The sequence below is a fragment of the Macaca thibetana genome, chromosome 2 (assembly GCF_024542745.1).
Source record: "Macaca thibetana thibetana isolate TM-01 chromosome 2, ASM2454274v1, whole genome shotgun sequence".
Taxonomy (NCBI): domain Eukaryota; kingdom Metazoa; phylum Chordata; class Mammalia; order Primates; family Cercopithecidae; genus Macaca; species Macaca thibetana.
The window spans coordinates 111,941,018-111,968,934 of NC_065579.1; the positions used below are offsets into that span (position 1 = coordinate 111,941,018).

Consider the following 27,917-nt stretch of genomic DNA (forward strand, 5'->3'; position numbering starts at 1 on the left):
TGCCTCAACCTCCCAAAGTGCTAGGATTACAGGCGTGAGCCACTATGCCAGTCCCTCCTTTTACTCTTGATCTGACTTCTTTTTTAATAGTGTTCCCCATGCTGTTATACACATGAAAACAACCCATATCTCCACTTTATACAATTAGTAACCTACCAGTGGGATCTGTATTACTGTTCACAGTACATAAAATATGCAAGCAGTTTGCTAAATAGAAAATACATTTCAAATACCTTCAAGACTCAAAAAGAACAAACACAATTACGTATTTTATCATTTTATTAGGAATAATTCCAAATGGGTTATGCAGAAAATGTATTCATCAAATTTGATGAGTTTTCCAAAAACTCTTAATGAAGATATGTCTGCTCAATAAACAAAACATCAGCAGAACTCTCATATACTGAGCAAAAAATCAGGCTGATAACAAAAGCGACATGCAACATAAAAAAGACACAATATAAAGGAAGACAATCTGCTGAGTATTTAAAACCATCTAAATCTCAATTCTTTGCAGCCAGCACAGAACTAATTAGCTATCAAATCCAAACCCCACCAAGGTATAAGTTTAGCTGATGTAGGCCAGGAGTCAATGTAGGGGGAAGAAATTTCCTCAGTGCAAGAGAGCTGAGTAGTGTTTTGGATCTTTCTGTGGCTGGTACAAGCAGTATTAGAAAATCTTTTTGGCAAGAGAGAGAAATAAATACAAATGGAATGCTACATTTTTAAATTAGCAGACTGTCTCAGGAATGATAAAGGTATCAGTAAAGTAGCAAGGGGATAACTTTAAAACATTATTTATCTGGGGCTTAAAAAGCACTCAAACCAATTTATTTAAAGGTTTCACAATAGCTATGTCCAGGCATTTACACTTATGGGAAGTAAAATTAAAAAAGGATACTTTTTTCCCAAGGAGAATTTCTTTAAAACCAAGCACAATTGCTAAATAGCAACATTATACTTGGTAAACAATAATTGGCAACAAAATAATATTCTGCCCAAACGAGTCCCAGATACTGTTTAATAACCAAGATACAAACTAATTTTGTTGTAACAAGCCTAGGCCAATTTTATCAAACATGTCCTTGGTTAGATATCCAGTTTCATTTAACGTTTTGAAAGCTCATTTGACAGCCAGTCAAGTCCTTCATACAGACCAGTTCCTTGTGTTGCACAAGTGGCTTGAACATACCACTGTAAAGACAAGACAAGAAAATACTTCATTAACAAAGTTAATATATAACACCAGTGTTTAAACTGTCTTAATCAAACTTAAGAGTCTTCTCACACCTCTTGCTTCTCACAAAACTCTACCATATTTAAAGCTACTTATGGCTGGGTGTAGTGGCTCGCACCTATAAATCCCAGCACTTTGGGAGGCGGAGATGGGAGGATCACTTGAGCTAGTGATCCTCGAGCTTATAGTTCGAGGCCAGCCTGGGCAACATAGTGAGACCTTGTCTCTACCTTTTTAGATTATTTTTTAAAAAATAAAGCTGCTTCTACCTATTCTGGAGGTTGCAGTGAGCTGAGGTTGTGCCACTGCACTCCAGCCTGGGCGACAGAGTGAGACTCCGTCTCAATCAATCAATCAATCAAGCTACTTCTACCTATTCATTATATTTAGACCAGATTTTCCCCCCTCAGTCATTCAGGGTTTTTTTCAGTACTAGTTTTTGGTTCCCTTTTAGTAAACTTTCTACCACTTAATCTGAAAAGAGAAATCATGGGGAAATTAGTAACTAATAAACTATCCATCTGGTTTTTATAACTCTCGTTTCCCATAAAACTAAACTCAAAAAGGCAATTTTTGAAAGAGTAGGGTTTGTTGATATTTTAAAGGCAGGCTTTTCAGATAATTTCACTATCTTTAGTCTCATGCATTCCAAAAAGTTCTTGTTTTTAGATGGTAATGAATCTTATCTCTAGTAACTGTGTGAAAGTATCAAAAAAAAAAAAAATCTAGAAGACAATTTACATTTAAGATATAGTTTACTTTTATTAATTTTTTTGACCAGTTTAACGCTGCAAGGCCACTGCAGGTATACCATGTTGCCAATTATTTGACTACCATATCTCAGTAACCTAGGAGGCTGGGGAAAGGCTCAAATTCATACCTTCACAGCATGGAAAACTTGTATCATTTACAGTTAGTGTTGCTTGCTTATTTACTGATTGATTGATTGTTTTGAGGCAGAGTACTCACTCTGTTGCCCAGGCTGGAGTGCAGTGGCATAATCTCAGTTCACTACAACCTCCGCCTCACAGGCTCAAGACATTCTCGTGCCTTCAGCCTCACAAGTAGCTGGGGTTACAGGCATGCACCACCACACCCAGCTAATTTTTGTATTTTTAGTAGAGACAGGGTTTTACCATGTTTGCCCAGGCTGGTCTTAAACTCCTGGTCTCAAGTGATCCGCCCACCTTCCCCTTCTAAAGTGCTGGGATTACAGGTAGGTGTGAGCCACCACACCTGGCCCAGTTTATGTTCTTCAAATCAGCCTGAGATACCTCAAACAGGCAACAGGTTCTTTTTCTTTTTCTTTTTTTGAGACAGAGTCTCACTCTGTCACCCAGGCTGGAGTGCAGTGGCACGATCTCGGCTCATTGCAACCTCTGCCGCCCAGGTTCAAGTGATGCTCCTGCCTCAGCCTCCAGAGTAGCTGGGATTGCAGATGCCTGCCACCACACCTCATTTTTTTTGTAGTTTTTAGTAGAGACGGGGTTTCATTATCTTGGCCATGCTGATCTTGAATTCCTGACCTCGTGATCCACCCGCCTAGGCCTCCCAAAGTGCTGGGATTATAGGCGTGAGCCACTGCGCCCAGCCTGCAATAGGTTCTTTGTTGTTTCATTTTTTACCACAGCCATAGTATTTGCCTTATTTACAGGTTAATGCAAAACTACTGTAAAAAGCCTATGACACTAAGTTTCTGATAATTTATCTCCATCACTGAATCACTGATCTAAAATAACAAGCAATTTTAGAGAAGTATAATTTTTTTTTTTTTAAAGAAACAGTCTTGCTCTGTCACCCAGGCTGGGGTGCAATGGGCACAATCACAGCTCTCTGCAGCCTCCAACTTCTGGGTTCGAACAGTCCTCCCACCTCAGCCTCCCAAGTAACTGGGACTAAAGGCGCATGCCACCACACACAGCTAATTTTTATTTTTGTAGAGATAGGGTTTCACTTTGTTGCCTGGGCTGGTTTCGAACTCCTGGCCTCAAGCAATCCTCCTGCCTTGGCTTCCCAAAGTGTTGGGATTGCAGGTGTGAGCCGTGGTACCTGGTCTCCTCCATAAGCTGTTAACAAGCAGACAAGGCTGGGCACCATGGCTGGAATCCCAGCGCTTTGGTAGGCTGAGATAGTGGGAGGATTGCTTGAGTCCAGGAGTTCAAGACCAGCCTAGCAACAAAGTGAGACCCCATCTACACTTTTTTTGAGACCGAATTTCGCTCTTGTTGCCCAAGCTGGAGTGCAGTGGCGCGATCGCGACTCACTGCAACCTTCACCTCCCGGGTTCAAGCGATTCTCCTGCCTCAGCCTTCTGGAGTAGCTGGGATTACAGGTGTGTGCCACCACACCCGGCTAATTGTGTATGTTTAGTAGAGACAGGGTTTCTCCATGTTGGTCAGGCTGGTCTCGAACTCCCGATCTCAGATGATCTGCCCGCCTAGGCCTCCCAAAGTGTTGGATTACAAGCATGAGCCACAGTGCCCAGCCCCCCATCTCCACTTTTGAAACAAGCAAACAAACATTACTGGATCCTTAGTAAGAGAGCCAGATTTCAAAATATTTGCTGTAGGGTTATTTAAAAGATACAAAATTAAAATTAAGACAATCAATAATCTTCTTTCCATTCCTTCTACCTCCCCCTTCAAAAAAAAAAAGAAAAAATAGACTATCAATAATCTTTAGACCTATTCTACAGCAGTTTTCTATATCTTTACAAAAATGAAATAAAGGTATTTAAAGTTTATTACCATATTTTTAAATAAATGATGTGCTTATTATTTGTCCAAAGGAGATAATAAATGTTTAAACTGAATACTAGCTTACACAACTATCCTAGTAAGTCTTAATAGTCAAGAGGTTAATATCAACCTCCAAATACTTACTGTTCTGTTACGAAGAGACTGAAGCCCTAGTTTATCTGTCATTTCACTGATGGCCATAGCATTTGGCAAATCTTGTTTGTTTGCAAAAAGCAGTAGCACTGCATCTCTCAACTCATCTACCAGAAGCTGGAAATAAAAGGTAAGGCATTAGCAACTACCAACCGGAATCTGAGTTTTGAAACTAACTGTCTTCCTATATATGCTTTACTCAGCATTAAATATACTATTAAACATTAACCTAATTTCTCTACACAAAGTTCACTCTTACAACTGAAGTCTCATATCCTTCAGTTTTTAAATCCAGAGCAAACAATCATATGCCTTCAAGTAAGACAGAACTGTTTTTCAAGTCAATCATTCTACACCCCATTAAAGCAAATCACTCATCATTCAGCCTTCATGATCACCCATTGTCAGGACTGATAAGGGCAAGAAACACATATGGGAATAAAATGTTTATGGTAGGATCTTATGGTACTTAGTAGCAGAAGTACTCAGATGATGATTCTTTTCAGACTTCTATCCTTTCCAACAACAGTGGGACAATAACACAATTATCTGGGCATTGGCAGTATCATGAAAAATACAAAAAAAAGTACCAAGAACAGAAGTTGTACTGGTGCATGATACAATATAGATGAACCCTGAAAAATTACGCTAAGTGAAAAAAGTCAGTCACAAAAGAACACATTGTATGTTTTCATTTATATGAATGTCCAGAATAGGTGACTGTATAGAGACAGAGTAATTAGTGGCTGTCAGAGGCTGGGAGTGTGGTGTAGGAGGAAGGAAATGGGAGTGACTACTGATGGTTCCAAGATTTCTTTGGGGGTGATGAAAATTTTCTAGTATTAGATTGTGGTGACGGTTGTACAACTCTGTATACTAAAAGCCACTGATATGCACATTTTAAAAGGATAACATTTATAGTATGTGAAGTACGTCTTAACAAAGTTTTTCTTTTTTTTTTTTTTTTAAGAGGGAAAGCTGGTGACATTTGACTCAGGCAAAAATCCAACAATGACTTAGTTACACATATACTGGCACAACGGTTTTACAAACTGCCCTCTAGTCTTAGGAGGAATGAATGATAATTAAAATTTCATTTCAGTAAATATTTTATGGCTACAAGTTTAAAATCATGACAAGGATTCTCAGCAGTCTTCCTCCATTTAGTACATTTAACACCACAAACACATGAAATCCAATATATGGCAAGGCTGCAAAATGCCACTGTGAACCAAACGTTTGTCTCTACTTTCAGAAGAAATTCCTTATCCTTAAATGGTTACTATTAAAAAACATTTCTGAAATAATTATTGGCACAGCATAGAGAAAATGGAACCGATGACCTTGGGAACAAAACATTTGAATCAAGATTCCTAGGGTCAAAACTGCTATAGCACTATAGATTTGGTACCTGTAAAATAAGGGACTGAGCTAAATCAGATATCCTCAGCCAGAGATAGGCATCAAGATTACCCATGAGGCATTCTAAAAAAAAAAAAAAAAAAAAAAAAAAAAAGCTGCTCTGCCCTTCCTCCCAATTTACTGAAGTACTCTTCCATGTGTTTTTCAAAATGCTCTATAAGAGATTTTGAAGTACATTAAGAACCTGTGGATAATAGAGTTTCTTAAGTTTATTTCTAGCCCCCCAAATCCACTTGTGTAAACTAATCATAATAATAAATTTAAAGTATATTCTTACCATTTTCTGCAGCTCATCTGCTACTTCCTGAATTCTTTCACGATCATTGCTGTCTACCACAAAAATAAGACCCTGGGGAAAAATTGTTTCAGTAAATTTTAACAGTTAAATGACATTCTCTATATGAAACAGAAGTGTAGGCAGCAAAATGGTACCAATGGTTAGACATTAGGAAGAAAATATCTCATTAAAAGTAAGAACTTAAAGCTGTAATGCTAAAAGCTTATTTGAGAACTATTTGTAAGTTTAATTTATTAGTGCTATTTCAAATCTAAAAACTTTTTATTCTTCACCAATTAACTACTTTTCTCAACTACCCTAAGAATAAATTGTATCTATTTTCCCCTCTTCCCTCTGTACTCTCACATTTAAGTGCAGGTACCAAAATAGCCACAAAGTAGGAACAAAAAGAAAAATAACAAATCAAGGATCCTAAAGAATTGTGAATTTGGCCAGGCATGGTGGCTCATCCTGTAATCCCAGCACTTTGGGAGGCCGAGGCAGTCAAGGGATCAGGCCTGAAATCGCTTGAACTCAGGATTTGGAGACCAGCCTGGGCAACATGGCGAAAGCCTATCTCTACAAAAAAATACAAAAATTAGCCAGGCGTGGTGGTGCACTCCTGTAGTCCCAGCTATCTGAGAGACTGAGGTGGGAGGGATCACTTGAGCCCAAGAGATGGAGGTTGCAGGGGGCTGAGATCACGCCACTGCACTGCAGCCTGGGTGGCAGAGAGAGCCCCTATTTCAAAAAACAAACAAACAAATAAAACCATGAATTTACTAACTGAATTAGCTTATTGTATCAAAGGCATGTACAGAGTGTAATAAAAGGGGGGTGGGATAGCGGGAGTGGGTACACTACAGTTTTTATCTGCTTTATCATGGAAGGAAAAAATTAACTTGCTCCAGAATGCTGCCTGCCAACTCTAGAATCAGGAGGACATCTTAAGAAAAAGATAGCAAGAAAACTCCAAGATTGGGCGCAGTGGCTCACTCCTGTAATCCCAGCACTTTGGGAAGCCAAGGCAGGAGAATCATTGGAGCCCAGCCGTTTGAGGCCAGCCAGGACAATATGGCAAAACCGTATCTCTTGAAAAGAAGAAAGAGAAAGGAAGGAAGGGAGGGAGGGAGGGAAAGAGGAAGAGAGAGAGAGAGAGAAAGATTTACTTGATTAAGACATTCTTTAAAAAAAAAGAAGGTAGTATCAATTCTCAGAGATATAAATATTACCTTCTTTTCAGACAGGGTCTCAACTCTGTTGCCTAGGAGCACAGTGGCGTAATCTTGGCTCACTGCAGCCTTGACCTCCTGGGCTCAAATGATCCTCCCGCCTCAGCCTCCCAAGTGGCTGGGACTACAGGTGCGTGCCACCACACCTGGCTAATTTTTCTATTTTTTGTAGAGATGGGGTTTCACCATGTTGCCCATGTGGTCTTAAACTCCTGGACTCAAGTGATCCACCCATCTGGGCCTCCCAAAGTGTTGGGATTACAGGCATGAGCCATGGCACCTGGCCCATTATTAGAATTCTATACTACAAGAGAAATGGAAGGAATTAGGAAGCAATTAGTTGAACTCTTTTTCTAAAAACTTTCAAATGGGAAATTACAGAATTTTCAGTTAGAAAAAGGGAGCAAAAATAAAAATAATAAAATAATAAAAATAATAAAAAAGAAAAAAGATAAACCCTGACCCCAAAAGTACTTTTGATCATGTCACTTATCACAGATTGTCTTGTACTACTGATTTATTTAAGTAACTAGGCTGGGTGCGGTGGCTTTCACCTGTAATCCCACTATTCTGGGAGGCCGAGGCAGGTGGATCACCTGAGATTAGGAGTTTGAGACAAGCCTGGTGAAACCTCATCTCTACTAAATATACAAAAATTAGCCAGGCATGGTGGCACGCCTGTAATCCCAGCTACTCGGCAGGCGAAGGCTGCAGTGAGCCGAGATTGTGCCATTGCACTCCAGCCTGGGCAACAAGGGCAAACTACATCTCAAAAAAAAAAAAAAGTAACTAGATTAACATTCACGGAGGGCAAAGGACTATACTACATCTTTTTTTTTTTTGAGAGAGTCTCGCTCTGTTGCCCAGGCTGGAGTTCAGTGGTGCCATCTCAGCTCACTGCAAACCCCTCCTCCCAGGTTTAAGCAATTCTGCCTCAGCCTCCTGAGTAGCTGGGATTACAGGTGGCCACCATTACACCTGGCTAATTTTTGTATTTTTAGTAGAGACGGGATTTTACTATGTTGGCCAGGTTGGTCTTGAACTCTTGACCTCAGGTGATCCACCTGCCTTGGCCTCCCAAAGTGCTGGGATTACAGGTATGAGCCACCGTGCCCAGCCCCATCCTACATCATTTTCTATTTACCTCTCAGGATTATCACAGTACTGGGCTCTCCAGGGGTATCTAACACTTATTTTACATCCACTTAACGACAATTTCCTTTGTTTTAGCAAATGATAAGTCCATTTCCTTTATCTCTGTTGGAAACCATAACTTAATTTTTTTTTTTTTTTTTGAGACGGAGTCTCGCTCTGTCACCCAGGCTGGAGTGCAGTGGCGCGATCTCCACTCACTGCAAGCTCCGCCGCCTCCCGGATTAACCCCATTCTCCTGCCTCGGCCTCCCTAGAATCTGGGACTATAGGCGCCTGCCACCATGCCCGGCTAATTTTTTTGTATTTTCAGTAGAGACGGGGTTTCACCGTGTTCACCAGGATGGTCTTGATCCCGACCTCATGTTCCACCTGCCTCGGCCTCCCAAAGTGCTGGGATTACAGGTGTGAGCCACCGCGCCCGGCCAATAACTTTTTTATCTTATTTTACACTGCATCTACACCACCTGGAAAACCATCACTTTAAATATCTATCCTTTGAAAAACCTTTTGGCTGGCATGGCACCTCTAATCCCACCACTTTGGGAGGCTGAGGTGGGAGGATCACGTGAGGTCAGGAGTTCAAGATCAGCCTGGGCAGAGTAAGACACTGTCTCTACGAAAAAAATTAAAATTTTAGTAGGGCGTAGTGGCACGTGTCTATAGTCCTAACTACTTAGAAAGCTGAGAAGGGAGGATCACTTGAGCCCAGGAGGTTGACTGAAGCTGCACTGAACCACGATGGTGCCACTGCACTCTAGCCTGGGCAACAGAGAAAGACCCCATCTCAAAAACAAAAAATAATGTTTGATGCTTGGAAACATAGACTCAAATTCAAATCTTACACTACTTGTTATAATATTACCTAATCCTTGAATATGCCTTGTCTAAATAAAATAAAAATACTACTAACTTCATAAGCTTGTTAAAGATTAAATGCAGTCAAAGAGAAAAGAGCTATCATTGTGCTTGGCTTATCACAGGCATTTATTTACCAAATCTGTCTCTTCCTTTCCATATTTCAAAAGCTACTCCTTTTTAGAACCAAACCTTCCATTTTTTTCAAAAAAAAGGCAAGGAGTACAGAGGCACAATCATAGCTCACTTGGGCCTCCACCTCCTGTGTTCAGGTGGTCCTCCCACCTCAGCCTCTCAAGTAGCTGGGACTACAGGAGCATGCCACCATGCCCAGGTAATCTTTTTTTTTTTTTTTTTTGGTAGAGACAGGGTTTCACTCTGTTGCCTGGACTAGTCTTGAACTATTACTGGCCTCAAGTGATCCTCCTGTTATGGCCTCCCAAAGTGTTGGTGTTTCAGGCGCAAGCCATAGTACCCAGTCCTGAAACCTATCCTTTACAAGAGGTAATGCCCTTAAAAGGGACCTAATTTTATCTTGACTACCAACTTTCCATTTTTATTCTTTTTTTTTTTTTTTTTTTGATGTAAAGACAGGGTCTTGCTATGTTCCCCAGGCTGGCCTCAAACTCCTGAGCTCAAGCGATCCTCCCGCCTCAGCCTCCCAAAGTGCTGAGAATACAGGCATGAGCCACTGCACCCAGCCTTTATTTGTTTTAAAACGCAAATAATGCTATCAGTCCCAAAGTAACATTGAGAAGGAGAATTATTTTAGGAATTAATCCCTAATTATTTTCTTCCTGGAACAGCCTAGAATCAAGAATGAAGAAAAGCTAGGATTCTACAGATAAGCCCAGCTGCTATGAGATTATTTTAAAAGCCAAATATTTGCTTAATTATTTAGAATGGCAAATTAGTTGGAATTATCTAATAAGAGGAATTTACTACACACTATGCCATGGTTTGTTAGTATAGGTTAGAAACATGGTTAAAGCTATAGTTTCTTTTAAATTTTATAGCTAGAAGAACTGATCAGTAATGCTGGGAATGCAAGCTAAGAGCTCAGCTTTGATTCTATCAGGTAACACATAAAGCTTTCCCCAGCTAGCATGAACTCCCTGGGAAGTAGTACTTGGACTTTTAATTCTAAGGTGGTCCAAAGAGGCCAGAATTGGGTCTAATCTCAAATTAAGAACGCAAAGTAAATTACAAAGCATTCTAAAGAAATCTAGGGATAAACCCAGGGTTACCCTTGGTCAAGAATTATTAGGCTTAAGGATTAGCAAGGTTTTACTTCATATCTAACTCTTCAAAATATATTGGCCAGGTGTGGTAGCTCATGCCTGTAATCCCAGCACTTTGGGAGGCCTAGGCAGGGGGATCACATGAGGTCAGGAGATCAAGACCAGCCTGGCTAACATGGTGAAACCCCATCTCTACTAAACATACAAAATTAGCCAGGTGTGGTGGCGCATGCCTGAAGTCCCAGCTACTTGGGAGGCTGAGGCAGGAGAATCACTTGAACCCGGGAGGCGGAGGCTGCAGTGAGCCAAGATTGCACCGCTGCACTCTAGCCTGAGTGACAGAACGAGAACTCCATCTCAAAAAAAAATTAAAAAACAGTCCAGAGGGTAGAGCATATTAGAGATGAGTATCAAATAACACAGCACTGGTTATATCCTGTTAACTGAAGCTGCATTATATATACATGTGAGTTTATTATGCTATTCTCTCTACTTTTATGTATACAGATTGAGTTTCCTTAATCCAAAAATCCAAATGCAAAACTTTCTGAGCACCAACGTGACAAAGGAAAAACTCCCTGCAGTATATCAGATTTTGGATTTCTGGATTTAGGATGCTCAACTGGGTACAATGCAAATATTCCAAAATTTTGAGATCAGAAACAGTGGTTTCTGGTCCCAAGAATTTCGGATAAGCAATGTTCACCTTGTATTTAACATTTTCCATAATGAAGCTTTTTAAAGCATGTGCCTCTGTATCAAATATCTTTTCTAGTCATAGCTGTATATTGATGACCATAAACATTCTTTTTTTGTTTGTTTGTTTGTTTTTTTGAGACAGAGTCATGCTCTGTCACCCAGTCACCCAGGCTGGAGTACAATGGTGCAACCTCCGCTCACCACAACCTCCACCTCCCGGGTTCAAGCAATTCTCCTGCCTCAGCCTCCTGAGTAGCTGGGATTACAGGTGCACGCCACCATGCCTGGCTAATTTTTGTATTTTTAGTAAAGACAGGGTTTCACTGTGTTGGTCAGGCTGGTCCTGAACTCCTGACCTCGTGATCTGCCCGCCTCAGCCTCCTAAAGTGCTGGGATTACAGGCGTGAGCCACTGCACCTGGCCTAAACATTCTCATTTTTAAATAAAAAAGTATACCACTTATTTAATATGACATACTATGTAAACCTGGTTGTCCCAGCCACTCACCTAAGGTATTCACTGCCACCTGATGGCAATAAACCCCACTTGTATGCAATATTTTAAGAGCTGGATAACAAGATGACATTGCAAATCTTAAACATATAAAGTGGCAGTGATATCCACTTAAAAAATAATTACCAAGTAGTAAACAAAAACTGACAAATTCCTTGGGTGGTAGAAAAAACAATTGAGGTGGGACCAGGTTAAACAAAGGAAGAGTAAGAAGAAACTCTCCCGTCTTGGGTAAGTCATTACAAGTTTCAGTTTCCTCATATGTAAGAGAGTTAGATTAGAACGGTGGTTCTCAGCAGGGGACAATTTTGCTCCACGGGATATTTTGCAGGTGTGGAGAGATTTTTGGCTGCTAATTGAGGGGAACTGCTATTGCCATCTAGTGGGTAGAGGACAAGGATGCCACTAAACAACCTACAATGCATAGAGAGCCCTCCCCATACCCAACAACAAAGAATAACCCAGCCCAAAATGTCAATAGTGCTGTTGTGTAAGATACCAGACCAGTAGTATCAGCACAACCCAAGAACTTGCTAGAAATACAGAATCTCAGGCCTTAGCCAGGACCTACGGAATTAATGTGTATTTTTAACAAATACCCAAGTGATTGATATGCATATTACAGTTTAAGAAACACTACTGTACCTGGATTATCCCCTGAGATTCTGATTCAAGTGGTCTAGGGGATGATCTAGGTCTTGGGATTTTTAAAGTTCCCCATGTGACTCTTACGTGCCACCCCCAAATTTGAGAACTCTTGTTCTATAGGATCACTCACTAAAGTCTCTTCCATGCCAGTATTATATATACACACTATGTGGCAATATAAAAATATCTTACAAATCAATGCAGCGAACTGACCTTAATGTATTTAATAAAGTAAACAAGTAACTGAGCTAAACAAAAGACTATCAATTGTCTTACATTCATCAGAAACTACAATGACAGTTTATACAGACCTTACTTTCTAAACTAAGATGGAAAGCAAAGAACTATGGATACGAGACCTAATTCATTCTTGAGAAGTACACCAGCACCCACCCCATCTTCCAAACACTTACCGTAATTGCTTTACAACTCTTCCACCCTATATAAGTTAGCCTTCGAGGCATACGTGAGAGTCCACTGAAGAATGTAGAAATGGTGATAAGACAAATGCCAACTCATAGTAAACACCAATATCCAAGTAAATACTAGATACTAACATAAACTTTAGAGCATGAAACCCACAGAGAAAAGTTATAAAAACATATAGTATCCCTTACCTGGGTATTCTGGAAGTAATGCTTCCAGAGAGGCCTAATTCTATCTTGACCACCAACATCCCATACTGTGAAACAAATGTTCTTATATTCTACTGTTTCCACGTTAAAACCTACAAAGAAAAACAAAAATGACTGCTGTGTGGCGTCATTAAGAAAATAAAACCTTTTATTGTGGAATTTTCTTAGTGTTTTAAAAGTACTTCTTTTTATTAAAAAAAATATATTTAAACCTAAACATCAACAGAGACAAGGACTCAATATGTTATGCAGGCTGGTCTTGAACTCCTGGACTCAAGCGATCCACCCACCTCGGCCTCCCAAAGTGCTGGGATTACAGGCATGAGCCACCACACCCGGCCTGTTTTAAAAGTACTTCTAAGATAATCAACATGCTTAACAAAAAGACAGTCTCAAAACAAGACTGTATATATTTCACTTTACAACATATCATCATGATATAAAGTCATCTGTAAACTTTCTTACCAATAGTAGGAATGGTGGTGACTATCTCCCCTAACTTCAGTTTATACAGAATGGTTGTCTTGCCAGCAGCATCCAATCCAACTAGAAGAAGACATTATAGATTTAAAATCCAGACCAAAAGCACACTCCAAGAAATAATTTTACAGTATAAGTCAAAAGTAGAAGTTGTCTAAATGAAATGATCTTATTTCTGATTCCCAAAGGCAACACTTCCTACAGAAAGCCTTTCCATTCTTCTTTCTAGACCAAGAGAGACAGCATGTACTAGTAAAAGGAAACGAGTATATAGCTGACTTAGGCTCTAATCTCTAGCTTTGCCACAAACTAGTTGAGTGACTTTAGGACACTGAGGAAAGAGAAATTAGCCATAAATAAAGGGACTGGATCAGATCATCTAAGATCTCTTCCAATTCAAGACTTTATTCTATGAACTACCAGCATTTTTGCGGGGGGGCAGAGGAGGGGGGGACATACTCTTGCTCTGTTGTCCAGGCGCCCAGCACCACGCCCAGCTAATTTTTGTATTTTTTGTAGAGATGGGGTTTCACCATGTTGGCCAGGATGGTCTCAAACTCCTGGCCTCAAGTGATCTGCCAGTCTGGGCCTCCCAAAGTGCTGGGATTACAAGCGTGAGCCACCGTGCCCAGCCATACTACCATTTTTTAAAACACAGATTAGAAGTTGATTCAGAGAACACAAAACTGAATAAAGAATTATCTTAAGATTTGTAAAAATATTTTCTCTTATTTACAGAGTACAATTTGGGTAACAGATTTTGATGCTAAGGGGTAAAAATACACTGGTATAACTATGTCCTAGTGGTGTAACTATGTTCTAGTGACCTTCTATAACTATGTCCTAGTGACCTTATAATGATAATAAAAGAAGATGAAGCCAATTTTACCCCTGCTTAAATCCATTTCAACATTAAATGTGCCAAAATGAAAACCAAAGTCTGATTAACCTGTGTTATAAAAATGGCCCTATCACATTCATCTACAATATTAAGTAATATCTAAATTTTTGTTGTTGTTGTTGTTGAGACAGAGTATCACTCTGTCACCAAGGCTGGCGTGCAATGGCATGATCTCAGCTCACTGCAACCTCCATGTCCCAGGTTCAAGCAATTCTCCTACCTCAGCTTCCCGAATAACTGGGATTACAGGCACGTGCCACCACACCCCAGCTAATTTGTATTTTCAGTAGAGACGGGGTTTCACCATGTTGGCCAAGCTGGTCTTGATCTGCCCACCACAGCCTCCCAAACTGCTGGGATTACAGGTGTGAGCCACTGTGCCCGACCTAAATTCTTAAAATGATTCATTTGAGGCAGAAGTACAAGTAGGGAGGAATGTGTTTGCTTGTGAAAAAAAATCCACACTAGAACAAGAGGCTATACCTCTTTATTAGAGTGACAGTGAAGAACAAATTAAATGCTTGTAAGTATGAATCTCTCAAAACCTGAATATTCTGCAGTGTTTGTTAAAGCCCTCACAAATGAAAGATCAATATCTAATAACCTCATTGAATTTATCATTGTTCTTAGGATATCGTATCTGGCTGCCTGGATTTATCACAGATTTTTATATCAATTCAATTGAGTATTGATTTAAGCAAGGACACTTTCTTAATATTTAAATCAAAGCATGACTTAGCACATAAAAGCAATGCTAGTAAGTTAAAAAAAGAGCTGAAATTATCTCACTTATCTAATTTACATTCCTATGCAAGTAAGTCTATCTTTTATCAGTTAGTCCAAAACAGAATTGAAGGCTACAGGCAATTCCGATTCCTTCCACCCTCTTAACAACCCTTTCTGCTCTGTACCCTACCAACAATAACTTTAAATTCTTTTTGGAGACTCAAGCCTTTTATTCCTTTGTCCCGTAAAACCCTGTTCCCCACTTCGTACTGGGATACAGGTTTATTTCTTCCCAAATACTAGTCAGTGTGATCAGCCCACATCAAGCCCTCATTCATGAGCATAATAATAAAAGCCAACTGTTACACAAGTGTTTTATTTTTTGAGTATGGAACAGTATCAAAAAGATCAGAAAACATAATTCTAAAAAATATATAAAAAGGAGCTATTAAGTTTGGCATCTTTAGTAACAAGATATAAAACAAAGGGGGGGTGGCAAAAAACAACTGGATCTTTAAATGGTTCAACAAAGCTGTCTGTTGAAAGCATCAGATTTTTAAGTTAACTAAAATTAACCTTTAAGTTCAAATATGATTCAGCCAAGTCAGAAATGAAACAGACGCTGATTAGGAAACACACACACACACGCACACACACAAAACTATGGTACCTGCCAGTTACCACCAGAGGTCCAACTGGACCTCAGACTGCCAATTAAAAACAATGTAAGGCCTGGCGCCATGGCTCATGCCTGTAATCCCAGCACTTTGGGAGGCTGTGGTGGGCGGATCACCTGAGGTCAGGAGTTTGAGACCAGCCTGGCCAACATGGTGAAACCCTGTCTCTACTAAAAATACAAAAATTAGCTGGATGTGGTGGCACATGCCTGTAATCCCAGCTACTCTGGAGGCTGAGGCAGGAGAATCGCTTGAACCCAGGAGGCGAATGTTGCAGTGAGCCAAGATCATGCCATTGCACTCCAGCCTGGGCAACAAGAGCGGAACTCGGTCTCAAAAAAAAAAAGTAAATCCAAAAATATTGACAAAGAATGGAAGAAATCCAAGACAAATCATGATTATATTATTTTAAATTATACAAAAGCATGTAGGTACTCCAAATTTTCTTTTAATAGGTTTTATATGTGCTTGTATGAATAATTAATAGTTTCCTTGCTCCTCTACTGATAGGAATTTTTTTTACCCAAAAAACATGTATTACTTTTATGAAAAGAGAAAAAAAATTGTCCAAGTAGATTTTTTTTTTAATTAAAATGTTGGGCTGTTTACATTTCCTGATATATCTTTTTGAAGATGACTCCTTGAGGGCTTTAAATATATAGTATTTTATATACTCATTTTACTTTTTCAAAAAGGGAAGTGTTTACAAAATCATGCAACCATTTCTAGGTCACCCCAGAATTCCAGGGGAAAAATAATTTACCCACAATGACTTTTAAGCATCCACAAATTATTTTCTAAATATAAATTACAAGACAACAGTTTAATGGCTCACAGCAACACAGAATGTATCTTATGCAGTTGTATCAAAAATAACAATGCTATATAAATGCAAACTAAGAGTTTTTTAAAAAGCTATTTCTAAGCTTTAATGCACAAATTAAACATATACCGTCGTCAGTTAAAACTTACAGTTCTTGGCCGGGCGCGGTGGCTCACGCCTGTAATCCCAGCACTTTGGGAGGCCGAGGCGGGCGGATCACAAGGTCAGGAGATCGAGACCACAGTGAAACCCCGTCTCTACTAAAAATACAAAAAATTAGCCGGGCGTGGTGGCGGGCGCCTGTAGTCCCAGCTACTCAGGAGGCTGAGGCAGGAGAATGACGTAAACCCAGGAGGCGGAGCTTGCAGTGAGCCGAGATCGCGCCACTGCACTCCAGCCTGGGCGACAGAGCGAGACTCCGTCTCAAAAAAAAAAAAAAAAAAAAAAAACTTACAGTTCTTTGCTCAAAAACATATTGGTCCAACAACTTCGAGCCACTTTAGTCATTTCTTACGTATTTCCTTAATGGTGCAATATTTGGCAGTGAAATTTCTCCACAAAATGAAAACTATTACCAATTTTCAACGAGCCGAGATAAGACTAATCTGTATAGCCCAGCAATGTCCTCCCTCCCCTTCGTGTCCAGAAACAAGCAACTGTATTGAAAGATGTACTGGAATAATACTTGTTCTCCTTAACTAGACCTGCACTTTGACCAAAGTGTTAATATAGCAGGAAAACTACCTCAGAAATCTTTGCTCAGGCAGTCACTCGCGCCTGTAATCCTAGCACTTTGGGAGGCGGAGGCAGGCGGATCGCTTGAGCCCAGGAGTTTGAAACCAGCCTGGTCAACAGAGCAAGATCCATCTTTTAAAAAAAGAAAAATTAAATTAGCTGGGAAGCTGTGCATGGTGGCTCACACCTGTAATCCCAGCACGTTGGAAGGCTGAGGCAGGTGGATCGCCTGAGCTCAGGAGTTTGTGACCAGCCTGGGCAACATGGCAAAACCCTGTCTCTACAAAAAATACAAAACTTTGCCAGGTGTGAGTGGGGCATGGTGGCTCATACCTGTAATCCCAGCACTTTGGGAGGCTGAGAAGGGTGAATTGCCTGAGGTCAGGAGTTTGAGACCAGCCTGACCAACATGGAGAAACCCCGTCTCTACTAAAAATACAAAATTAGCTGGGTGTGGTGGCGCATGCCAGTAATCCCAGCTACTCGGGAGGCTGGGCAGGAGGATCCCTTGAACCTGAAAGGCGGAGGTCGCAGTGAGCCGAGATCGCGCCATTACACTCCAACCTGGGCAACAAGAGCAAAACTACATCTCAAAAAAAAAAAAAAAAATTTGGCCAGGTGTAATGGCACATGCCTGAAGTCCCAGCTACTGGGGGAGGCTGAGATGGGAGGATCACTTGACCCCAGGAGGTCAAGGCTGCAGTGAGCTGTGACCACACCACCGTGCTTCAGCCTGGGCAACAAAGTTGAGACCCTGTGTCAAACAAAAAATTAGGGTGGTGTGCATCTATATTCCCAGCTACATGGGAAGCTGAAGAAGGAGGATCCCTTGAGCCCAGGGGATCGAGTCTGCAGTGAGTCATGATCGCACCACTGCACCTCAGCCTGAACAACAGAGCAAGACCCTGTCTCAAACAAGTCCAGGCGCCGTGGCTCACGCCTGTAATCCCAACACTGTGGGAGGCTGAAGTGGGCGGATCACATGGTCAGCAGTTCGCAACCAGCCTGGCCAACATGGTGAAACTCATCTCTACTAAAAATACAAAAATTAGCTAGGCATGGTGGTGGGTGCCTGTAATCCCAGCTACTTGGGAGGCTGAGGCAGGAGAATAGCTTGAACCCGGGAGGTGGAGGTTGCAGTGAGCCCAGACGGCGCCACTGCACTCCAGCCTGGGCAACAGAGCGAGACTCGGTCTCAGAAAAACAAACAAAAAAATCCCCACAAAACAAACCTTTGCCCATAATTAGGGCAGCAAGAAATACTTATATTTTAAATTAAAGAAGTTAGATCCGGCCAGGCACGGCGTCTCATGCCTGAAATCCCAGCACTTTGGGAGGCCGAGGTAGGTGGATCATAAGGTCAGGAGTTCGAGACCAGCTGCCCAAGATGGTGAAACCCCGTCTCTACTAAAAAATAAAAAAATTAGCTGGGCACGGTGGCAGGCGCCTGTAATCCCAGCTACTCGGGAGGCTTGAGGCAGGAAAATGGCTTGAACCTGGGAGGCAGGGTCTGCAGTGAGCCGAGATAGCACCACTGCACTCTAGCCTGGGCGACAAAGCAAGACTCTGTCTCAAAAAAAGGAAAAAAAAAAAGTTAGATCCAATGATCTCAACTTTGAGGGAGAAAAAAATATTGCAGAAAGGAGTAAGACTGGAAAGACAAAAGAGTATTTTCAGATGGATAAAAAGATTTTTCATGTTTTCCTTTATCTTTCAAATTATCTACAAGTTTGAAATATACCTTCATTATTTTAAGTGTGTGTGTGTGTGTATATATATACATTTTTTTTTCGAGACAGGGTCTCGATCTGTCACCCAGCCTGGAATGCAGTAGTGCAAACACAGCTCACTGTAGCCTCAAACTTCTAAGCTCCAGCAATCCTCTCACCTCAGCCTCCCCAGTAGCTGGGACTACAGGAGCACGCCACCATGCCCAGCTAATGTTTAAAATTTTTTTGTAGAGATGAGGTCTTGCCATGGTGCCCACGCTGCATAATAATTTTAAACAATAATTTAAAATTGAATATTTACTGCATTCTAAGCATAGTACTAGGTGATTCCATACATTTTTGGAATTTAATCCTCACAATAACCTTTCATTTTACAGATGAGACATTTAATGTCCAGAAATGTCCCCCATAATCACAGAAAAAGAAGAACAGATATTTAAAAACCTAAGTCTTGCAGAGAAATTAGAACCCTCATACATTGCTAGTGGGATGTAAATGAGGATGTAAAATGGAAACGTTTGTCAGGTCCTCAAAATGTTCAAGACAGTTACCATGACACAATTCCGCTCCTAAGTATTTATCAAAGAATTTAAAACACATGCCCACACAAAAACTTGTTCATAAATGTTGAAGAGCTAGAAAGTGGAAATGACCTAATTTTCATCAACTGATGAATGAATAAATAAAATGTGGTTTATCCATACAATGTAATTACTATTTGGCCATCAAAAGAAATGAGATGCTTATGTGAATTTTGTGAAAAGGAAAAAAATGAGAAGAATGAAGGACTAATATACACTATAATATGAATGAATTTTTTTCTTTTCTTTTCCTTTTTTTTTTTTTTTTGAGACAGAGTCTCACTCTGTCGCCTAGGCTGGAATGCAATGGCACAATCTCAGCTCACTGCAACCTCTGCCTCCCGGGTTCAAGGGATTCTCATGCCTCGGCCTCCTGAGTAGCTGGGACTACAAGTGCCTGCCACCACACCTAGCTAATTTTTGTATTTTTAGAATAGACAGGGTTTCACTATGTTGTACAGGCTGGTCTCGAACTCCTGACTTCGTGATCTGCCCGCCTCGGCCTCCCAAAGTGCTGGGATTACAGGCGTGAGCCACTGCGCCCGTCCACTATGAATGAACTTTCAAAACATCATGCCAAGTGAAAAAAGCCAGACATAAGAGGCCATAAATCATGATTCCATTAAATGAAGTGTCTGGAATAGATTAACCCATAGAAACAGAAAAGAGATAACTGGCTGCCAGAAGATGGGAAGAAGGGGGAATGGGAATTACTACTAATGGGTATCAGGTTTTTTGAGGGATGATGAAAAATTCTGGAATTAGACAATGGTGATGGTTACACAACTTTGTCAATACATATACTAAAACCCACAGAACTGTACACTTTAACAGGGTAAATTTTATGGTATATGTATTATATCTCAATTTTTAAAAAAAATTTCTAAAAAGCCAGAACCAACAAACCCTAGTTCTGATGCCAGAGACCTCAAATACTATTTACATACTGCCATCCTGACTTTAGGTTTTTCTGGTGGACATACTGTATCTTAATATCTTGGTTGGGCATGGTGACTCACACCTGTAATCCCAGCATTTTGGGAGAGTGAGGCAGGTGGATCACCTGAGGTCAGGAGTTCCAGACCAGCTTGACCAATATCGTGAAACCCTATCTCTACTAAAAATATGAACATTAGCCAGGCATGGTGGCAGGGGCCTGTAATGCCAGCTACTCGAGAGACTGAGGCAGGAGGATTGCTTGAACCCGGGAGGTGGAGGTTGCAGGGAACGGAGATTGCACCACTGCACTCGAGCCTGGGTGACACACTGAGACTTTGTCTCAAATATATTTTATCGAATTCATCAGAGGCTTGACCATCCAAACTGAAACTGAGGCCACCAGGTATATGGAAAAATGTGAACTTAAGTTCTGCTTCTATGCACGGATGAGAAACATCTGCATTTTTATCAGTTAATTAGCAGCAAATTATCAAAGTTTCTTACAGCCTATTGCACTACTATAATAATGCAAAAGGGTGCATCTAAGGATGGCTGTACCTATCAACCAGTGGCATGAAACAGGATTTTTGCCTTTTCCATTTCCTATATTCACATAATGAGAAGAGCCTGTTTTTTCAAAGGTTGGCAGTTATATGTTCAACCAATAACCTCAGAAAATGCTTGTAATAAGCTAAATCAAAAAGAGAGGACACAAAACTAAATATCACAACTACAATTTTAGAGGAACAAAAACTTCCTCTTAAAAGGCTGACTGAGCATGTACCAGGTGTGGTGGCTTACACCTGTAATCCCAGCACTTTGGGAGGTTGAGGCAGGAGGATCTCTTGAGTCCAGGAGTTTGAAATCAGCTAGCAACAGAACAAGACCCCCATTCTCTACAAAATAATTTAAAAATGAGCTGGGCATAGTGGTGCCTGTAGTCCTAGCTACTCCAGAGCCTAAGGTAGGAGGGATCGCTTGAATCCAGGAGTTCAAGGCTACAGTGAGCTATGATCATGCCACCTGTATGTGCCCCAGAGTATGGTTGACAGAGCAAAACCCTGTCTCAAAAAATAAAAATAAAAATAAGGCTGAGAGTAAATATGACAGAATAGTGGAATTACAGATAGGTAATTATCACTTTATTCTTTACCTGTTTTCTAAATGTAACAGAAGGAACATATACTACTTTTAGAATCAGGAGGAAAAGGCCGGGCGCGGTGGCTCAAGCCTGTAATCCCAGCACTTTGGGAGGCCGAGACGGGCGGATCACAAGGTCAGGAGATCGAGACCAGCCTGGCTAATACGGTGAAACCCCGTCTCTACTAAAAAATACAAAAAACTAGCCGGGTGAGGTGGCGGGCTCCTGTAGTCCCAGCTACTCAGGAGGCTGAGGCAGGAGAATGGCGTAGACCCGGGAGGCGGAGCTTGCAGTGAGCTGAGATGTGGCCACTGCACTCCAGCCTGGGCGACAGAGCGAGACTCCGTCTCAAAAAAAAAAAAAAAAAAAAAGAATCAGGAGGAAAAAAAATTACATAAATAGATGGATTTGCAAAATATGCTAAGAAACAAATATAAAACACCACTCTTTAGCTTGGTAATATTTTTTAAAGTGACAAATATAGGATCCTTTCTCCCGAACATCTCTAGACCCCCAAAACCACAGTCACATTCAAGACAATACAGAACTACACTGGCATACTACACTACACTGGTATCAACAAGCTTTTAAAAACTAACACTTTTGGCCGGGCGCGGTGGCTCAAGCCTGTAATCCCAGCACTTTGGGAGGCCGAGACGGGTGGATCACGAGGTCAGGAGATCGAGACCATCCTGGCTAACACGGTGAAACCCCGTCTCTACTAAAAATACAAAACATTAGCCGGGCGAGGTGGCGGGCGCCTGTAGTTCCAGCTACTCGGGAGGCTGAGGCAGGAGAATGGCGTGAATCCGGGAGGCGGAGCTTGCAGTGAGCTGAGATCCGGCCATTGTACTCCAGCCTGGGCGGCAGAGCCAGACTCTGTCTCAAAAAAAAGAAAAAAAACTAACACTTTTTCAGCTGTTCTACAGGCAAGGACTGGAAAGTTCAAAGTAAAGAGATCAGAATTAATAATTCCTCTGCAGAACACATTAGTATTTTTGGATATATACATAATTTAAGGATTCACTTAACAACATTACATCTTATCATGGATCAAGATACAGAAACCAGACTTAAAACAGGACAATGCAGCCAGGCTCAGTGGCTCACCCTGTAACACCAGCACTTTTCGAGGCCAAGGTGGGGGGATTGCTTCAGCCCAAGAATAGGCAAGATAGTGAGACCTTCTTGCTACAAAAAATTTCAAAAATTAGCCAGGCAGGTCGAATGGCATGTCCTTGTTGTCTCAGCTACTCAAAAGGAAAAAAACATAATTATTTTAAAAATATATACAAAATACAGAAGCTGGCCGGGTGTGATGGCTCCTGTTTGTAATTCCAGCACTTTGGGAGGCCAAGGCGGGTGGATCACCTGAGGTCAGGAGTTTGTGACTAGCCTGGCCAACATGGTGAAACCCCATCTCTACTAAAAACACAAACATTAGCCGGGCTTGGTGGCAGGCGCTTGTAATCCCAGATACTCAGGAGGCAGAGGTTGCAGTGAGCCTAAATCATGCCATACTGCACTCCAGCCTGGCAGACAAGAGTGAAACTCCATCTCAAAAAAAAAAAAAAAAAAAATTAAATTAAATTAAATACAGAAGCTATTGCTTTATTTTTATTTTTTTTCAAATAGAGATGGGGTCTTGCTAAATTGACCAGGCTGGTCAAAAACTCCTGGCCTCAATGCAATCCTCCCAACCTGGCCTCCCAAAGTGCTGGGATTATAGGTGTGAGTCTATGCTGCTTTCTAACTAAAGCAGCATGGGCAATACCATCACTTGCGTAACTTCCCCTTATAACTAGTACATAATTTCTGTCAATCAATAGTCCAGATTATGTTAAATTTGATACACTGTGTTGGTTTTTTAATTACAGTTAACTACAAGCTGACTTCCAACATCTTTTAAAGTTACTTGAACTTTTGGAAGAACACCAGGTGTAGGAATTAAATTTAAAACTTCTCCACAGTAGTTTGGCAAACCCGAGACATCAGCTAACTCCTATCTCCTTTATACTTTAAAATGGTAAAGTCTGAAAAAAGTCTGACTCAGGAGGGCATGAATCTTATCTAAGCTTTATAAAGAAAAAAGAAGCACACTAATGTAAAACATTAACCAATAATTCCAACAGTTGAATGGGGTAGAAAAAAAAAAGTGATCTATTATTTTTGCGGTCAGTCACTCATAAAGCCAGACAGAAAAATTAAGAATTATCAAACTTCCAAACCACCTTTTTCCCTGTTCATGCACATATCTTCCTCGTACGTTGATACCTCCTTTGATGAGTTACCATAAATGTTGATCTTGTGACTGAAGTGTTTTTAGTCAAGGAAAACTGATTATCCCAAAATTAAAGTGCAAAACAATAGCATGCCTGAGTTAAACATTCAAAACAAGTAACTCCTAAATCCTCCGCACAAATGCAGAAACTTCAATATTTTTTCTCTCCCATTTTCTTCAAATCTAGCATACTTCTATCTTCCTTGCCCCTCTGATACTTTCATCAATCACAAAAGACTAAGGAAACGAAAAATAGCAATTTATTTACAATAAATCTTAAGTAAAAAGACCAATATACTACGTGTTCTGGAACACAACCATATATTGTTAAATCTCTTTAAAGAACAGGCTGGAAATTCATTTATCGCAGTCCAAAGTCCTCCCATTAACTTCCGATCCTTTTTCAGACTGCCAACTTTCAGTCTTAACTTAAATATGCTTGCCCTCCTAAAATAATTCTGTTCTCTTGACAAAGGAAATCTAAGAAACTTTGAAAAAGAAAACACTTTATGAATCATAAACAATTGTTTCACAAAATGTAAATACGATGAGTTAAGAGGAAAATTAAACGAGCCAATGTATATACTGTTACTCTTTATATACCTTGAAATATTACAGAAGCTTGTGTTTGAAAGCTTTCGATGGTAGTACAGTTCCAAAATAAAACCTCCGGCCCGGCATGGTGGTTCACGCCTGTAATCCCAGTACCCTGGGAGGCCCGGGTGGGTGGATCACCTGAGGTCAGGAGTTCGAGACCAGACTGGCCAACATGGTGAAACCCCCGTCTCTACTAATAATACAAAAAATTAGCCGGGCGTGGTGTTGCATGCCTGTAATCCCAGCTATTTGGGAGGCTGAGGCAGGAGAATCTCTTGAACCCGGGAGGTGGAGGTTGCAGTGAGCGGAGATTGCGCCACTGCACTCCAGCCTGGGTGACAAAAGCAAAACTCCGTCGAAACAAAGAAAAGGAAAGAAAGGAAGAAAGAAAATAAAACCTCCTCTGGTAGAACACAAGCTAATGAACCAACAAGTTTCAACGTTCAAAGTTAGAGGGGCTTCTTTCAGCGTTATTCTAGTCCATGGAGCTCAGCTGTGATGTAGGCTGGTCACAGTAACCGGGAGCGGTTGCTTACATCAGCCAACTGACAGCCCTTCTCCCTTAGCTGAGCAAAAACACGCCCCCTAAAAAGCAGTTTTTTAAAAGTCAATTTTCTAAAAAGAAATTTTTAAAAATTGTAGTTACTATTTAACAAGGCTACCTTAAAATTCAGCGTCATGATGTTCTGTTCAGTTCAGTTACTGAAAATTTATCAGGTATTTTTTAAAAATTCGTTTCTAATTTTTTTTTTGCATTAGACTTTAAGCCGGCTAAATAAGTTTGAAAACCTAGGAGAACAAACCAAATACATTTAAAGTTTTTGAAAATAGCCAAAGAAATAGAAGATAAGCTTGGTTTTCGGAGAATGAGATTAACAAGGAGGGAAAAACTTGAAAGGGAATCCAGCGCAGGCCAAGTTTAGCAAAGTGGGCGCTGAAGGACTCCAGACTCTTAGGAAACCTTGGGTGCTCCCTGGCCACCGCAACTTCCTGCCCCGGGCGACTCCAGGCTCCGGGTGGCCGCTGGCTCACATACCAACGGACTGTGCAGGGACTGTACACGAAGCGCAGAGTGGGAAGGAAAAGGCTAGAGTGGCTCTGCCTTCCTCTTGACGGCTGTCCACACGCGGGCAAGAAGGTATGCAGATCGCACCCCAGAAAGGGCCTCGCCAAGTGTTTGCTTCCCAGAGTTGGCTTTCCCCACATCTCTGCCTAATGTTGTCCAGCTTTCAATAAGATCAAGGGGAAAAAGTCAAGTCCAGAAAGAAGAAACCTTGCCCAAAACCCTGTCGCTGCCTCGTCTGGCAACAGATCTGGGGAGGGATCGCTCACCCTCCGCTCCATTGTTCCCCCTTAAGAATTCCTCCCGACCCCCGACCCGGCGCCCCTCCCCCACCACGGCGGGCGGAGAGAAAAACAGGCCCAGAGGCCACCTGAATTGTAGAGATCCTGCCTTTCCCAGGTCCCGCCTCGACTCGCAGCCCTTCACTCACCCATCAAAATGCGCATCTGCTTCTTGCCAAATAGTCGGGAGAAGAGGGAGGAGATAGTGAGGCCCATGGCGGTAGTGGCACTTGTGATGGGCAGAAGCAGAAGGGGTTTGGGGCGACCCCGTGCTTTCTTCTTTCAAGCTCCCAGGCAAACTAAAAGAGAGAGAAGAGAAAGAGCGGAGGAAGAAAGGGGGAGGCAGGCCCGTCTAGCTGGCCGCTGTGCTGATGAAGCTCCGGCACAGGAATAAGCCGGTAGAGGACCTGCTAGGCGACTGGCGCGGCAGCTCCGGCTCCAGCCTTTAGGATCTGGCTGTGCCACGTCACGCGGCGGCCGCGGCGACTCCAGCAGCGGCCCGGCCCCTCCAACGCGGACAGAATCGCGTCACCGCCGCCCCATCCCCCTGCGCTTCCGGTGCGCCCAAACCACTGCGCTTGCGCGCTCAGGGGATTGGCCAGTTTCGCTGACGTGCATCTCTCGACGACGCCACCGTCTGGACGTGGCTCCAAGAGTCGGGAGACGCTGGCTGGGGCACATGCGTACTGGGCGACGGACAGAGTCCCACAATACCTCGCTTCGTCACTTCCAATCAGACTCAGGGCGAGACGCTTCCGCTCGGATAAAGGCATTGTCGGGGTGATAGTACTTGCTTCCGGAAAGGCGAGCTGAGCATTATGGGTTAGGTGAGGAACCTCGCCCTCTTCTATTACGGTACGCGCGATGGGAATTCCCTGATGCCATGAACTTAGACGTCTCACACACGGGGCCAGACGCTTGCCTTAGTTAACGCGTGAAGACCGGCCCGGCCTTTTGCGGAGAAAAGTGGTTAAAAGCCGACTTTGGGCCGAGAAACTGTGGCATCCTAATGAGCTAAGGCGAGACGCTTCGACCACCACGCTAGGTTATTCTGAAGATCTTTAATTCTATCAAGGCGAGAGCGCTCCAAGACATGTTCATCGGCTATTGCTTTTTAAAGAGAAGGCAACGAGGAAGTCTTGCTTTTCTTGTACTTTTTCTCCTAGAAGCAGCATGAAAGACTTACTCCTTAGGTTGAGGAAGTGGAAAGCCTCTTGATCAGGCCTGGCGCGGTGGCTCACCGTGCCCGGCCTGCTACACCTTCTTAAATTCACAACAATGATTAATTTATTAGACTCATTGCCAGGATAAAGATTTAATCTGTTTTTCTAATAGTGCCGTCCTTTGTGGTTCTGTAGTTGCTTATTCCAACTGGCATATTTCCATAGGATGGGGTTGAATAAGAAAAACTTGCAAACTTTCAAAAACAGTAAGCTATTTTTGTATTTTTGAAGGCTTGCTGAGTAACGCTTCTCTTGGTACCACTACCTTATCTACCCTTCAGAGACTGTTGTTTCTTAGGAGTGGCCCTGGGCAATTAAAAGCAAAAACTTCTGGCCAGGCACAGAGGCTCAGGCTTGTAATCCCAGCACTTTGGGAGGCCGAGGTGGGCGGATCACGAGGTCAGGAGATCCAGACCATCCTGGCTAACACGATGAAACCCCGTCTCTACTAAAAACGGAATACATTAGCCGGGCGTGGTGGCGGGCGCCTGTGGTCCCAGCTCTTCAGGAGGCTGAGGCAGGAGAACGGCGTGAACCTGGGAGCGGAGGTTGCAGTGAGCCGAGATCGCGCCACTGCACTCCAGCCTGGGCGACAGAGCAAGGCTCCGTCTCAAAAAAAAAAAAAACAAACAAAAAAAAAAAACACGAAAACTTCTTTACTCAGAAGTACCCTCCTTTGCACTGGAGATACATGTAAAGAGTTGCTTAGCAGTTGAATAACCTAAAATTGCATTTTGGAAGCTTGCTAAATGACAGACCTTGTATCCTTTTGTGAACCCCCAAAATCTGAGACAGGTCCCAGCTAATTTAGAAAGTTAATTTTGCCAAAGTTGAGGACACGCGCCCGTGACACAGCCTCAGGAGGTCCTGTGTAGACATGTGCCCAAGGTGATCAGAGCACGGTTTAGTTATATACATTTTAGGGAGACATGAGA

General features: G+C 41.9%; 1 protein-coding gene across 2 annotated transcripts; it reads right to left on the bottom strand.

The window, feature by feature from the left end:
* Window positions 1-261: 261 nt before the first annotated feature.
* Window positions 262-27,468, bottom strand: ARF4 (ADP ribosylation factor 4). Of its 2 annotated transcripts, XM_050781184.1 has the most exons (7): window positions 25,909-25,990; window positions 23,769-23,873; window positions 13,270-13,350; window positions 12,787-12,896; window positions 5,828-5,899; window positions 4,120-4,245; window positions 262-1,194 (listed from the first exon to the last, which is right to left on the bottom strand). In XM_050781184.1, exons 2-7 carry the CDS (start codon window positions 23,788-23,790, stop codon window positions 1,108-1,110), a joined length of 498 nt encoding a protein of 165 aa, XP_050637141.1. In that variant the 5' UTR covers window positions 23,791-23,873; window positions 25,909-25,990; the 3' UTR covers window positions 262-1,107. The 2 variants fall into 2 exon arrangements, with proteins under 2 accessions (XP_050637141.1, XP_050637140.1); XM_050781183.1 differs by lacking the exon at window positions 23,769-23,873 and having other exon boundaries at window positions 25,909-27,468.
* Between the last annotated feature and the right edge of the window lie 449 nt (window positions 27,469-27,917).

What these genes read in the sequence shown, in the direction of transcription:
- ARF4 (XM_050781183.1), bottom strand. Translation starts at nt 25,975, where the DNA reads ATGGGCCTCACTATCTCCTCCCTCTTCTCCCGACTATTTGGCAAGAAG. An exon ending in GCAGATGCGCATTTTGATGG is followed by an intron (nt 13,351 to 25,908) that starts GTGAGTGAAGGG and finishes GTCTTCTTCTAG; the next exon opens with TTGGATTGGATGCTGCTGGC. An exon ending in AGTCTCTTCGTAACAGAACA is followed by an intron (nt 1,195 to 4,119) that starts GTAAGTATTTGG and finishes TTGTCTTTACAG; the next exon opens with TGGTATGTTCAAGCCACTTG.